The sequence below is a fragment of the Melospiza georgiana genome, chromosome 1 (genome assembly GCF_028018845.1).
Source record: "Melospiza georgiana isolate bMelGeo1 chromosome 1, bMelGeo1.pri, whole genome shotgun sequence".
NCBI lineage: Eukaryota > Metazoa > Chordata > Aves > Passeriformes > Passerellidae > Melospiza > Melospiza georgiana.
Genome location: NC_080430.1, coordinates 85727531 through 85741246, shown reverse-complemented (window position 1 = coordinate 85741246; position 13716 = coordinate 85727531). Strand labels below are relative to the sequence as shown.

General features: G+C 36.7%; 1 protein-coding gene across 5 annotated transcripts in view; it reads left to right on the top strand.

Moving 5' to 3' along the window:
- DDC (dopa decarboxylase) overlaps positions 1-13716 on the top strand; it is a 46721-nt gene that overhangs the window by 12473 nt on the left and 20532 nt on the right. For 3 of the 5 annotated variants that reach the window (XM_058030605.1, XM_058030589.1, XM_058030580.1), the window contains 3 exons: positions 3312-3455; positions 9790-9856; positions 11930-12024. In XM_058030605.1, the coding sequence (XP_057886588.1) occupies positions 3312-3455; positions 9790-9856; positions 11930-12024 (306 nt within the window). The remainder of the gene's footprint in view (positions 1-3311; positions 3456-9789; positions 9857-11929; positions 12025-13716) is intronic. The other 2 variants (XM_058030612.1, XM_058030597.1) reach the window with 1 other exon arrangement.

Sequence of the window (13716 nt, the reverse complement as noted above, 5' to 3'; positions counted from 1 at the left end):
AGGGCAGCCCCCAGTACCAAAACAGGCTGGGGGGGATGAACAGATGGGGAGCAGCCCTGTGAGAAGGACTGGGGAGTGCTGGTGGATGAGAGGCTGGACATGAGCTGGCAAAGTGTGTTTGCAGCCCAGAAAACAAAATGTGTCCTGGGCTCCATCCAAAGCAGTGTGGGCAGCAGGGGAGGTAGGGGATTCTGCCCCTCTGCTCTGCTCTGCTCTGCTGAGACCCCATCTGCAGGGCTGCATCAGCTCTGGGACCACAGCATAGGGAGGGACATGGACCTGTTGGAGCAATTACAGAGGATGGACATGGAGATGATCAGAGGAATGAAGCACCTCTTCTATGGGAAAAGGCTGAGAGAATTAGGATTGCTCAGCCTGGAGAAGGGAAGGCTTTGGGGTGACATAATTAAGACTTAAAGCCTGTATGAAAGACATGGGGGGACTTGTTACAAGAGCATGTAAAGAACAAGGGGTAATGATTTTAAACTGTGAGTAGGGTATTATATTAAAGAAATTCTTTACTGTGGGAGAGGTGAGGCACTGGAACAGGTTGTCCATAGAAGTTGTGGATGTCCTACCTCTGGAGGTGTTCAAGGCCAGGATGCATGGGCTTCTGTGCAACCTGGTCTAGTAGAAAATGTCCCTGCCCATGACAGTGGGACTTGCACCAGCGAATCTGTAAGGTTCCTTCCAACCCAGGCCATTCTATGCTTCTGTGGTAAGTGAACTGGAATGTCATATGTGCTTTCATATTATAAAGGATAAATATCCAGTGTTAAACATCTTTATAAAGAGCTTGTTTGAGGTAAATAAGGATAATTAAATAAGATATTAATTTCAGTCAGGTTTGGTAAGTATAGGGTACCCTTTGTTACATCCAGTCTTCTATATCTATCTGTGTATCTCCTACAAGCACATGTGCAAGCAACCATGCTCTCCCTATATGCATGCATGGGTACAGATGCATGTATGCAGAAAAACCTAATGCATGAATAAAATCAAATCAGTCACAGTACTTGAAGAAGTGAAAACATTTTTTTTCTTTTAAAAAAGAAAACCTTTAAGATATCCATCTGCCAATTCAACTAAGAAATCTTGTAAGGAAACAGAAAACATAATCCTTGATTTCTGACTGTGAGTGGTATTTAGCAGACTGAGTTACACTAAATTCTCAGCAGGCCATGACTGTGAGAGGATTTTAATGTTAATGAAAACAAATTCTGCTCATGTGAGTTCTGCTGCTGCTATGTTTCTGATACTGTAATCCTACTGAACGGCCATGCAGGGTTGTTTCTCTTAATATGTGTGATATTTTCTTACCTACATGTGAATGAGACAGAAAAAAACCCTCTCTTAGTACTTACTGTTTATATTAAAGTAATATCAGATGTGCAGAGTAAAATGGCCAGGTTTCAGCCTTACTTTGGTTCACTACTAAGTGTATGTTAGAGAGCACTGTAGAAGTTGTTAACACCACACTTGCTCTTTGCTGGTGGGAAGAGGGATTACACTTGTGTGGTGAGAAGATTCAAGACAAGGAAATATGAGAAAAGATAACTGCTTTCAAGAGGCACAAAGGATATTTTTCCTTTCTTTTTGTTTGTTTGGGACCCTAAGGTCAGTATTGCACAGACCACCAGTCCCAGAGCTCCAACCGACCCAGTGATGCACAAAACCTTTTACTTGTTTTGACTTCTTTGTCCCGTGTAAGAGGCTGACCTGAAATGAGGACTGACAGGCCTTCCTGCCTACTGAAGGTCAGAGGATCTTATGTTTACAGAAGGATTTGCCTTAAGATACTGCTGACCTTTCCTAGCAGATTGTTGCCGAGCTCACCGTTCCTTCTGCGTTAAGAACAGACCTGTGTGACTCATAGGCAATAATCCACAAAAGAAAGTTCAATCCATTCTGTAAAAGGGAAAACCATTTGCTGATAGAGCCCAACAATACCAGAATGCATCTGGAAAAGAATCTTACTACAATTTTTGAGTCTTGATGAAGCAATTTAGGGGTTCTGACTGACTAACAACCTCAATGTATTATTGTAGTTTGCTTATCTGCAATTCTAGTATAAATAAGTTCTAAAATATATTTTTAATTGTACACTTGAAGTGTGGTATTGCTATGCCACACACCTCTTTTTCCCCTTAAAAAGTTATATTTCAAATTTAGGCTTCCTAATTTTCCTAAGCTGGTGCCTAACATTAAAAAGGGGCACTACTGAGATACAAATTGATGGTACATCTGTCTTTAAAACATGTCATTCCAGAAATATGTTTATCTGAAAGGCAAAAACTTCATCTAGGCTAGTTCAACAAAATTCTGGATTGCTATTTTTGTGATTATATTCTAAATTGAAATAGAATTAATAAGCAGTCTTAGGCACTGGCAAGAATCAACAAGGAGATTGTGAATGAGAATAGTCATGATATGAAAAGGTGAGGCATTTTCCTCTTTCAAATTAATGATGATTAATGAAATTATAGAAGGTAAAATAGCTTTTCTGTTTGTTTGTTTGTTTTAATCACGCTTTAAAGGAGATTATTTTGTGGCTAATGTACCTCTCATTGTCAATGGAGTTTTTATTCCTGTTATTCTATTGTAGTTCACAAATTTATGAGAATTTGTTAGTGATAACTTCATTTTTATTAACAGAGATGTGATTTATTTTCTAAAACAATATTATTTCAGGGGAATTAAATGGAAATGTTGTAAATAATGAAGAGTTGTAAACACGTATTGGGAATGATCCTTGCCTAAAAAAGTGACTGAATGATTGAACCACCGTGTGGTTAGTATGTAATCAGAAAAAAATGGTTGTGTAAGAAAATACATGTACCATACTGTGACATGTACAATTTTAGAGTTCAGAAAAGCTATACACCATAAAAATATGCTAGCCAGCACATGAATCATTATCAGACAAGAGGATTGTCTGCACATCTTTTGATTGATCTAGAGCCAAATCCTGAAGCTCCACATTAATCCTACCATGTAAATTAAAGCTCTTGCTAAGGTTAATGGAACTCTTGTCTACTGTGATCATAGCAATGGTCCCAAGGATATGTCAGGGTTGCTATTAGTTTATTTTGTGTATGTACATATTTATGTATTTATGTATATGTATACATATATGTGTCCATCAACCTATAGGAAAGGTGGACAAGTATGTATCTATTACATATGATCAACAGTACTAGGATCTCAAGTATGGCTTCACTTGAAAGGACTTCTTTAGTTTGTAAATTCAAATGAACTTCTTATATTCCAGTAAAAAGTATTGGTCTTAAAACTTGCCTGTTTCCTTGTAGGCTCATTCCTCTGTGGAAAGGGCTGCACTAATTGGTGCTGTGAAGATTAAAAGTGTTCCTTCAGATGACACATTTAGTGTTTGTGGTTCAGCCCTGAAGAAAGTTCTGGATGAAGACAAAGCTGCTGGTCTTATACCTTTCTTTGTGAGTACTGGGTTTTAACAAATCAGTGGATTTAATGCTTCTGATAAGAGGCTTTTGACATGAATAAATGGCCACATCCCTAACAGAGGCACTGGTAGGCAGCTGGGCTAGAATATTAGGAGAGGTTCCATGAGTGTTCTTCACATACCTTTTTGTGCAGGAGGAGAAAATAATTTGAGCAACTGGTTGCGCTTCTCAGCAAAATTATGCTTGAGGTCAATTTTATAGTTGCATGTAGTCCTGCAGTGTTATAAAGTCCTAATTCCTCAATTCTGAACTGTTTACCTTTATTTTTCAGGTTCCAACTTACTTACAAATAAAACAAGTTTAAAGGCAGTAAATTAAATGATGCTATCTCAAGCCCAAGTTCTTCAAGAAACAATAGTTTCCTCTTGATAGTACTTTAGCAAAAAAATGAATCTCCATAATGTACCCCAAATATCATCAAGATCAGATGCAGTCAGGTACTTGTGAGTAAGTAATTAATCTCTAGCAAGTGAGTTATAGAGAATGCAGCTGTGGAAACTTCAGATGTCACCATTTCTTGTTATCTGTCCACTTTTTTTTTTCTCCAGAAATTCCTGCTTTCACAGCAGGACAGCGAAGGCAAATATAGTTATGTATCTGTATCTTAAGCTCATAATCCCCCAAGTTTTGACATAGAGCATTGTTAGATTAGCTAAAACTCTAAAGCTTGGTTCTACCATGATAAGAACCTGATCAAAAAGAAAAATTGCCTATTCTTCAGATCTGCTCCTCCTGCCAGTTCAGAATACTATGCTATTACTTCAAGTTTAAACAAGATTTTGCCATTTGTTTTTTTTTTTTTCCTATGATGAAAGTAACTTCTGCTGTGGTTTTGTACACCACCAAAAAAATTCTTTGCTTATTTCCAAGCATTATGCTCTACTAAACTTGATAAGGACCACAGGCTATATAGATTTATTAAGGGGTATAACATGCTACAGAGAATATGTTTTTACTGGCCTCCACTGAAGAAAAAATCCTCACACAACTAATTTAGAAACTGAGAACTTCAGAAATGGGATTTTTTTAAGAGATTCAAAAATAAGTCACTTTTTTCACAAAAAAGTCATGTCCAACAATGGTTTTTTCTTTTCTTTCATGTTGTAACATTTTGAAAAGGGATAATGTGACTTAAATTTCTATGAACTGTTTTCAGAAGAATTAGAAGATTAAGCTTGCTTATACTTATGGATTAGTGCCAAATGGGACAAAGAAGCTTAAATTTCACCAGGCTCTTATGAAAATATAATCTTTTTACTCTTCTTGTTATTAACCTTTAGAGAATGCTTTTATGTAATATGAGGATGACTAGAATGAGAAGTGGTTTTCCTATGTGCAGAACACTGCTAATTTCTAGGGTGCCTAGAACTAGCAAGTCCTTAGGATGACCAAGCACATCCTGTCAATTGCTTTATAATATAACTGAGAAAAAAAGCATTTCTAGGGATTCCAAAAAGAACTTTTTTTCTGTGGGATGCACCTGGTAAGGTGAAGAACAAGCCACACAGCATGTTTTATTTCTCTGTGTTATGATCCCAGCTCATAATACCTTACACAGTATCCTGTTTCTATATCTCATTGTTAATTTTAAATAATTACAAGTACAGCAGGATATCACATCTTCATGCAGTAACTATAAATGTCTTTTTTCCTCAGCTTTCATCCATTTGCAAAGAAAAAAAATGCAACTTGCCCCTCATAAATATTCAGGCCTTATTAATTTTTCTATGCATACAAGAGGAAAAAAAATCTAATTTATGTATTCAGTGACACATTTACAAAGGGTGATTTAACCGCTGTTTTTCTTTCTCTGTTTGTTTAGCTGTGCAGCTTTCAAAGACAGCAGAGGCTCTGCCTGAGTTAATACAGCCTGTATCGAGTCCTCCACTTATTTGTATACATAAAATATGTCAGGTTTAGCTTAGACTAGATCTCATTATTGGTATGGCTGGCCTCTTAACTCAAAAGGTGTGTTAATTCTCTGTCATGCTGAGCAGCAGTCCATGCACTGTATTAGTGCTCCCTTTTTTGGCTTGCAGATTTCAAAAGCCTTTCCATTTCTTTTGTTCTTGAGTAATTTGGTGCTGTTGTATTTTGTTCTGGCGACAAAGATATGCACATTGCCAAGGAAACACCTTAGCCACTTGATTCCTTGTCTCCCTGTATTCACTGATCCTTCACTAAGGGGAGTGATTCAACATCAAAGCAACAAGTTTGATGGAAGAAATTCTGCCTGAAGAGACTTGTGACAGCAGCGACATCACTCCTAATGAAGATGTCTTGTTTGCATCCAAGCTGCTACAGTCTCCCTTAGAAGCAACAAAAGGTTTTGTAAGGGATTAAAAAGAAAACACAAGTAAATTGCAATGCCTTATAGGCATGTTCCTCCTCTTATTCTTAATGAATAAATGAAGAATCATTATACTGAACTTGATAACAGTGCTTTCCCTGTAAAGGTGAGTGGAGAATCAGGGTCAGGTTTGCTTGATGTGAAACAGGTTCTGTCATTACAGCGATCTGTTAACAAAAGGTTTGCTTTTCACTTACATAGCATTTGGCAGTCAGCCTTTTTTGGGGAGAGGCACTGTCTTTAAAAGGAATCTTTGCATTCCTACCCACCATCAATGTCCTGTAGCACTAGTAATGTGTATATAATTTTGTTCAGTAAAAGCTGTTGCCACTAGGGTACCCTGATCTCTACTTTTGTTTTCTTTCTTTCATTTCTGAGTTCAGACTTGTGTTAATTCATCTCTTTCAAAATACTTTTGCAGAAACTGAAACAGAGATATTTTCATATAGTAAAGCAAGGAGACTCTGCAAACAAAGCACTGAACCATGTCAGGGGTTGAGGCACTAAAATGGCCACAATTTACTGAGGAGCCATTTCCCAGCACAGGTGATGTGCAGCCCTTCATGTGGCCCCGAGTCAAGGGGGAGCTTTAAAACACATGCTGAATTCATGTCCATTTTATTACTGTGAATACACACTGGTGGTTAAACCTGTGTGTAAATGCCTCTCTCACTTGGGCCCTGTGCTCCCAGCTTGACACAGGCCTGTGTTGGCAGAATGCTGGCTGGGATGCTCAAAAGTGAAGACCACTAAGTTAAGCACTCCTAAATTCAGAAAGAGTGCCCACTGCATTCAAGCCTGGCTCACCTAAACGTGTGTATGTGGCCTGTGAGCTTTGTGCTCTCTTTCATAAGTCAGCACTGACCGATTGCAGCTGGCATATACAAGGTACAATATACTTCAATGACCTCAACCAATATAGAGCTGCTGCAACACAATTGTCTGCTGCCCAGCATGAAATCTCTCTGATTTTAGATGAAATGACTCTTCTGAATGTGATCCACAGGATATTAAGAAGCAGGCTTTTTCTATCCAGACTCACTCAGGAAACAATAAATCAGTATCAGACTGACAGATGAGCCATCTTTTCACTAGAACACTTAGATCCTGACCACAGATTTCCATTTGGAAGAAACATTCTTCAGACACATACAGATGTCTAGGGTGATGTTTCTTAACCCACAGCTTGTGAATGATTGCTGTTCAGTAAAATACTGAATGGTGGTTTAGAGAACTGTTGCAGTTTTCTTCAGGCCACAGACATTCTCATGAGTGCAAGCTGGCAAGAACTGAATAGGAGAAAATAAAAACAATATGTGAACATTGAAAGTTCTGCCTCATTTTAGTTATTTGCAAATGAAAAGCTTTGTGGTGGAACCATGCAAAATGTGCCCACATCTTTTCAATAACTGTAGGAGGTCTTCCAGTTGAAAAGATTGAGAGGAATTGCTCTCAGGAATCATAAAGATGCATGTATGTTTCCTGACATAGCTCTCCATTTCAGGAAAGTAATACATGAGATGACTGAGTTAAGCATTTTAGCTGCTTTGTATTCACAACCAAGGGCTGAGTCAAATTTGAAGTGCACAACCTGAAAAGGAAAAGGCCTGCAGGCTATACTGAGCCATCAGTCCCATTTCTGTGATGCAGTCTGTCCCCTGCCCTTTGCACAAATGTGATTTTTCTGGTGTTACACAGGCTACAAATTGAGTTAGATTCATTCTGTAGTACTGAAGCGGGGTAATGAGAGTCCTGACAAGGGCAGATGTTGTCACTCTTAAGTGGTTTCTGAGAATTAAAGAAAGTAGCTTTGAGGCTTAGACACCTGCAGAGAGGAAAACAAAATTATTTTAGAAATTGAGGTATACTTTACAGAATAACCCATTATTTAAACAACTAAGCATATGTTTGAACTCATATAATCTCTCACTGAAAAAACCATACTTCTTATCCTGATTGGGGAGAATACCTTAACAGCAGTAGAAAATGAATAACAATAATGAATAACAATAATGAATGAAAAACAATAATGTGTAACTTTGTTATGAAATTTCCATCATTATTTTAATTGCTGGACTAACCAAGGCAATTTCAGTCTGATCTTGTCAGAAAATTCATACCATATTCCATAAAATATATGTGTAAAAGCTAAGTCTATAGTGCACTATTTTTATTTATTTCCCAATATATGCATATTCCTTATGCATATTTAAAAACTGGCATTTTCATCATGGTATCCTCCATTGTGGTAAATATATTTTCACTCCATACATATGTGCCTTCTTAGGAAAAATCGAGACCAAATTTTTTCCTGCTATTTAAAAAAATACCCTGCAATCTTTTCAAAGCAGCCTCTCTAAATGGGTGATTAGTGTTCCAGAGAACTCTTAGATGTGCCTCAAAGCACTTCAGTTTTCTGTTTTTCTGTGTCTCAGGAATAGAGGCCAGTATAGATAAAGATGAGTTTATCTTGAAGGAAAAATATATTAGCTTATGATTTTACTAACTATATACATACAATTACTTCTCAACTGTATTTGTTCCAAACTCCGGTTCTTAGTAGCTTAGTATAGAAAAAATACTGAATTGTCCCTTTTTTATTTTAATAATTGCTTCTTTCAAGTTTTTCTGGGACAGAATGTTTGTTTCTTGAAAAGTCCACTGGATGGACAAGTATAATTTAGGGTTTCCTTTCTTTTTTTATTGGTCTCATAATGAATTTGCTGAGGGACACATACACACAGAAAAATGTGTCTAGTTCCAGATATATAGGGAAAAACTGTAGGAACAAAATATGTTGCTTGACAATGTACTTGGCAGAAAAGGTAACCAGAAATACTAAAACAAAAAAAGCAAAATTCTGGGTTTGGCATTTTTATAGTCATGTCCTAGCTGTACTGTTGTTTATGTGTGATCTTGGATAAATTATCTAACTCTTTTGTATTTCAATACTCTGACTATAACACAGTATACTTTATTTGTATATTTAAACTGTAGAGTGTCTTTTGTTATGTAAAAAAATCTAGTAAACCACAAAAATCATACTCAGCCTTTTAGTGCTTTCAGAAATAAGACAGGGTGTTTAAAACACAAGTGTAGCAATGAAAAATAATGTCAGTTTATATACCCTTGGTAGTTGGGGGTTATTGATTAAAATTCTACCTGCATATTTCCAATAAATTACAATAGCTCATTTTCACCTAGTTATGTTCTCTTTCTGCTGTGAAACTTCAGCATTTATGTTGCCTCTGCCTTTGGCCCACTGGTCACACAGAAGGCTACATTAAATGAGACATGAACAGAATGAAGGAAGCACTGTTCCAGTGTTTTTGGATGAATCTGGGAGAAGAAGTTTCTCCGTGAAAAAGTCTTGCAAGCCAAGTAGGGAACATATGCTGCTAGTGAACAGGTTCCAGGTTGCAGATCTCTTGAGCATAAACTGGTTACAAATCTCTGTTGCAGAGCTGTGGCTCTGATCAAGACAGCAACATTTGTCGATGTATTCTGTCAATAATAATTCCAGCACCTTTAAATTGCTCAAGTTCAGAACTTGCTTATGTACCATGAACCGCAAATCATTTTGATGGGATTTGCATGTGTAAGATAGTACTGAGCCACACAATAAACATGTAGAACTTACAGAAAATACATAAAATATAGCATTAGCACAACACTGTGCCTATATTACAGTATTTATCATTCAATTTTTTATAAACATTTTATTTTATGCATCTGCTTCAATGGACTGTTATGGGAGCCTTGGAAAAAACCAACCCACAGTCTAAAAAGTTCCACTAAGGGACTACTTAAGGGCCACAAATGACTAACATAATTTTTTTGTTCTTTAATATCTTGTATTTTTGTTTATTGCTGCCTTTGCAGACTGTTTTTCTCCTTTTTCTCCTTTGGTAATTTTCTATGCTGTAACACTTTTTTTTTTTTTTTTTGGCTCTGCAGTTTTGTGCAACACTTGGAACCACCTCTTGCTGCTCCTTTGACAAACTGTTGGAACTGGGTCCTATTTGTAAGTCTTTGCTGCTTCTTTCTAAAATTTCAGATACCAGTTTAAGCCATGCTGAGTCATTTCCAGGACATTATGCTGTGTCAGTGTCCAAATACAATAAAGCTACTTATAGATGAGACCTTCAGTTACAGTTTTATTTCTAATATTAGGTCAAGCAGCAAATGTGCATTCTCAAGCTGTTAAAAGAGTTAAAGGGTATTGCCTTAAGGGTTTCTTTTCTGGGGAGGGGGACATATTTTGGAATACTTAAGAATTACTGTAAGAGCCTCAGTTTGTAACATATTTCTTCAAGCCCTTCTGCCCTGCAAGGGCATCTAGAACGATGCTGAATATCAGGGAAAAGCTGAACTCTTAATTCTGCTCTGCACCAAGTGTTTTGTTTCTGCCTGGTTATAATAACAATAAAAGGTAGGGAAATATGCACCAAAAATCCCCATCTATTCTTAATCCTTGCTCTCCCCTTCCCAATTTCCTTCCTCTTCCAAGAAAATAGGAAAAATGCCAATGTGTTTAATACAGTGATCGAGTCATGGACTCTTCATAAGTATTTCTGTGTTATGGTTTGTTGTGTCAAGCTTTGATCTGCAGCAGGGCTTGGTCAAATCCCATGTTTGCTGGCTGATGAAATTGCTACCAAAGCACACCATATCTCTCCAAATGAGAACAGGAAATCCATAGCTGTAAGCCACTGGAAGCAACTTCATAGAAACCCAGCTTGATTTGATGTCCTGTTAATTTATTCAGGGGTCATTTGCTCTGTGAGGTTTGCTGCCTTTCAGCACAAGCCCCAGTGACTCAATTTCTCCCAGTCCTTCTTTTTGAACAGGTTCCTAGTAGTTTGCCTAGCAGCTACAGATTATTTTGCTGATTGTGCTATTCCTAAAGACCTACTAAAATAGTGACACCAATATTTTTAGGTGTAGCAATAATCATGTGTTTCACTTCAGTGACTCCCTGCTTGTGTAGCAGAGCCCAGCAGAAGGATGGCATGTCAGTGCAGTCAGAAATCTCATGCTAGCTTTTCTGCTTAATCTTATCCTTCGCACACATGAGAGCAGTCCTGTGATATGAAGGCAGTGTCTCAAATCAAGTATATTTTAAAATAGATAATCACTTAAACATTCAACATGCTTTAAAATAAACCTAAGTTGTGGATGTTGTGAATAATATTTTATTAGCTTTCCCAGACATTCATGCAAAAAGAAATTTTAGTTCACAAGAATGCAAATTTCAGCATGAACTTGGTGCCAGACTGCAGATCTCAGTGGATGTACCTCTGTATGTGGAAATAACCATCAGAATTATTTGGTGGCAAGTGTAATGTGAGCTTCAACCATCAACCAATAGACCATAACTGTTACTGAGTGCATTAAAACAGTGTTCCCCAGTACAGTGGGAATACTTAGAGTATACCTGAGCTGCTCATATTCCAAAATATTTCTGCAGAAACCATTCAGTGACTAATAAAAGTAGCACTTTCTCAGCATTTCAGTGCTTGCTTTTGCCTAATTGTCTGCATCCTTAAAATGAGTAGTTTGCTGCACATAGTTCAAAGCATGTGCGTGCACATTTATCAATATGTACAAAATTCTGTTTAGAAATGTGTTTGTGAATCATGAGTTAGAGGTAGGGAGCACAGGTAATATTCTATCTCCTGCTAAAGTAGTTTTATTAGCATATAAATGATAGCTAAATCTCTATATACATTTTTTTGAAAGTTTATTTTATAATGGTTCTTAAATTAAAACCACAAAATAATTTATGTTGCTTAATTTTAGTAAGATAAACCTAGAGATGATGATCCTTATGGGTCCTTTCCAATATGGGATATTCTGTGATTCTATGCTTCTGTAACTTTTTTCCAGTAGAAGTGGGAAGGAAAAATAATACGTTATATATACAAATTATGTATTAATGAAAACCCAGATGGTGGAAACATTTAATCTCTTAATTTAATTTGAAATTGGGAAAATAATAACATCAAAGGGAAACCTCTCAGGCACTTGGTTTCATGCAAAATAATTGGGCTTTTTAATCAGCTGTTTAATTTATTTCCTTCAATTATTTTTTTAGGTAATAAGGAAAATATCTGGATGCATATTGATGCAGCCTATGCGGGAAGTGCTTTCATCTGCCCTGAATTCAGGCATCTTTTAAATGGAGTGGAGGTGAATGAGTGTTTTTTCTCTAGCAGCCTGCTGAAACCTTGCTCTTTTATAGAATTTGTGTGTTTTTTATGCAGCCAAGATTAATGGCTCTTCCAGAATCTCTGAGTAAGCTGCACCTCGGTTTGCACTACAAACCCCTGTACATTCGATTACATTACTTAAATTTGTAAATTTTTAATGGTTTATACTGGGGCTCTATGAGTACCCCTCTATAAGAAGTTTGTCATTTAGAATAACAAGTAGTACTGAATCAACAAACAAAAAAGAGGAACTTTTCCCCAAATATTGCTAAAGACATATTTGTAACATCCTACATTACACAAAAATGAGGAAAAAATAATTTTGACAAATTAATGAGCTCATTATGTCTGGTTTTCTTCTTCCATCCTTAAATTCATATAGTATAGAGCCAGCAGCTGTATCTCAAACAGACAGGGTTTAATAACCAAGAGGCATAAATGAAATATTCCCCTAACAGCACTGCTGTTCCTTTTCCGCTGCCTTGCTGAGCTACTTGGCATTCAGTTGCTTAGATAAGAGTACTTCAATTTCCTGCTGCTCCCCTCACTCAGATAAGTCCTTGTCTTCCACGCCAGTGGAGAAAATATTACTGTTTGGTAAAGCCAGAAGTTTAAACACAGCACTGATAGGCAGTGAGTAATGAAGAAGAGGCGGGAAAACCCCCTCACAAATAAAGCATTTCTTTTTGTCTCCTTTTTATCAGCAAATGAAGCTTGTTGTAATTTCCTGTGGGGGAATATTTTTTAAATTATTGTTATTGGTTCCTAAAGGAAATGAAACAGCATCCCATGTCTGGGCCAGCATTTGTCATAAGAGTAAATATTTGACAACCATGAATAGGTTTCTTAATTTACATAGTGCAGGGTGATAGCAAGATAGATGGATAGATAGATGAGTAGAGAGACAGGCAGATCATCTTCTCTTATTGGAGCATTAGTTAATTGTTTACAAGTGACAGGGAAGGTTATGAGAAGCAAATGAGAACAGAAAAGTGCAATATGGAATAGTCAGACCTGGTGCTGCCGGGTCTCCATCCCCAGCTTTTTAAGGCTGGTGCCTTCTGCCTTTCTTAAAACATAAAATATGGATGAAACCTTTCTAAAATCTTTACCCACCTGGGTCTCTTGTGATGTCCCACCTAAACATGTCAAGTAAACCAGGCATGGCATATGGTGTATAAATGTGTATTTATTGCAAGGGCTTACTTTTTGGTGGTTTTTCTTTTGATTTAGATGAAACAATAATTCTAGTGAAAGAAAAGACCCCGTAAAAAAAAATAAAAAGAAAAAAAGAAGAAATATTTCCTCCTAGTCAGTTGTAATTTTTTGAAGGAATATGATGTGCAGATTCTGAATTACATGTATAGTTTCTTGGTATATATGAATTTTGTGTGTATTAATTTCATATCCTTGGAAGTAGAAAGCATAGGGATTTGTATTGGAAAATGTGATATGAACCCCAGTGAATGTTTCTGAGTATGCAAATATATTTATTTATTTATTTATTTATTTATTTATTTATTTATTTATTTATTTATTTATTTAAGGTCACAATAAGATATACACTTTTCCATAACATATGTAGCAAGAAAGTATAATTGTAAACAAATGCTCAAAATGTTGATAATACCACTAGCCTTACTCCATACCTAATGTGAATTCCACTACCAAA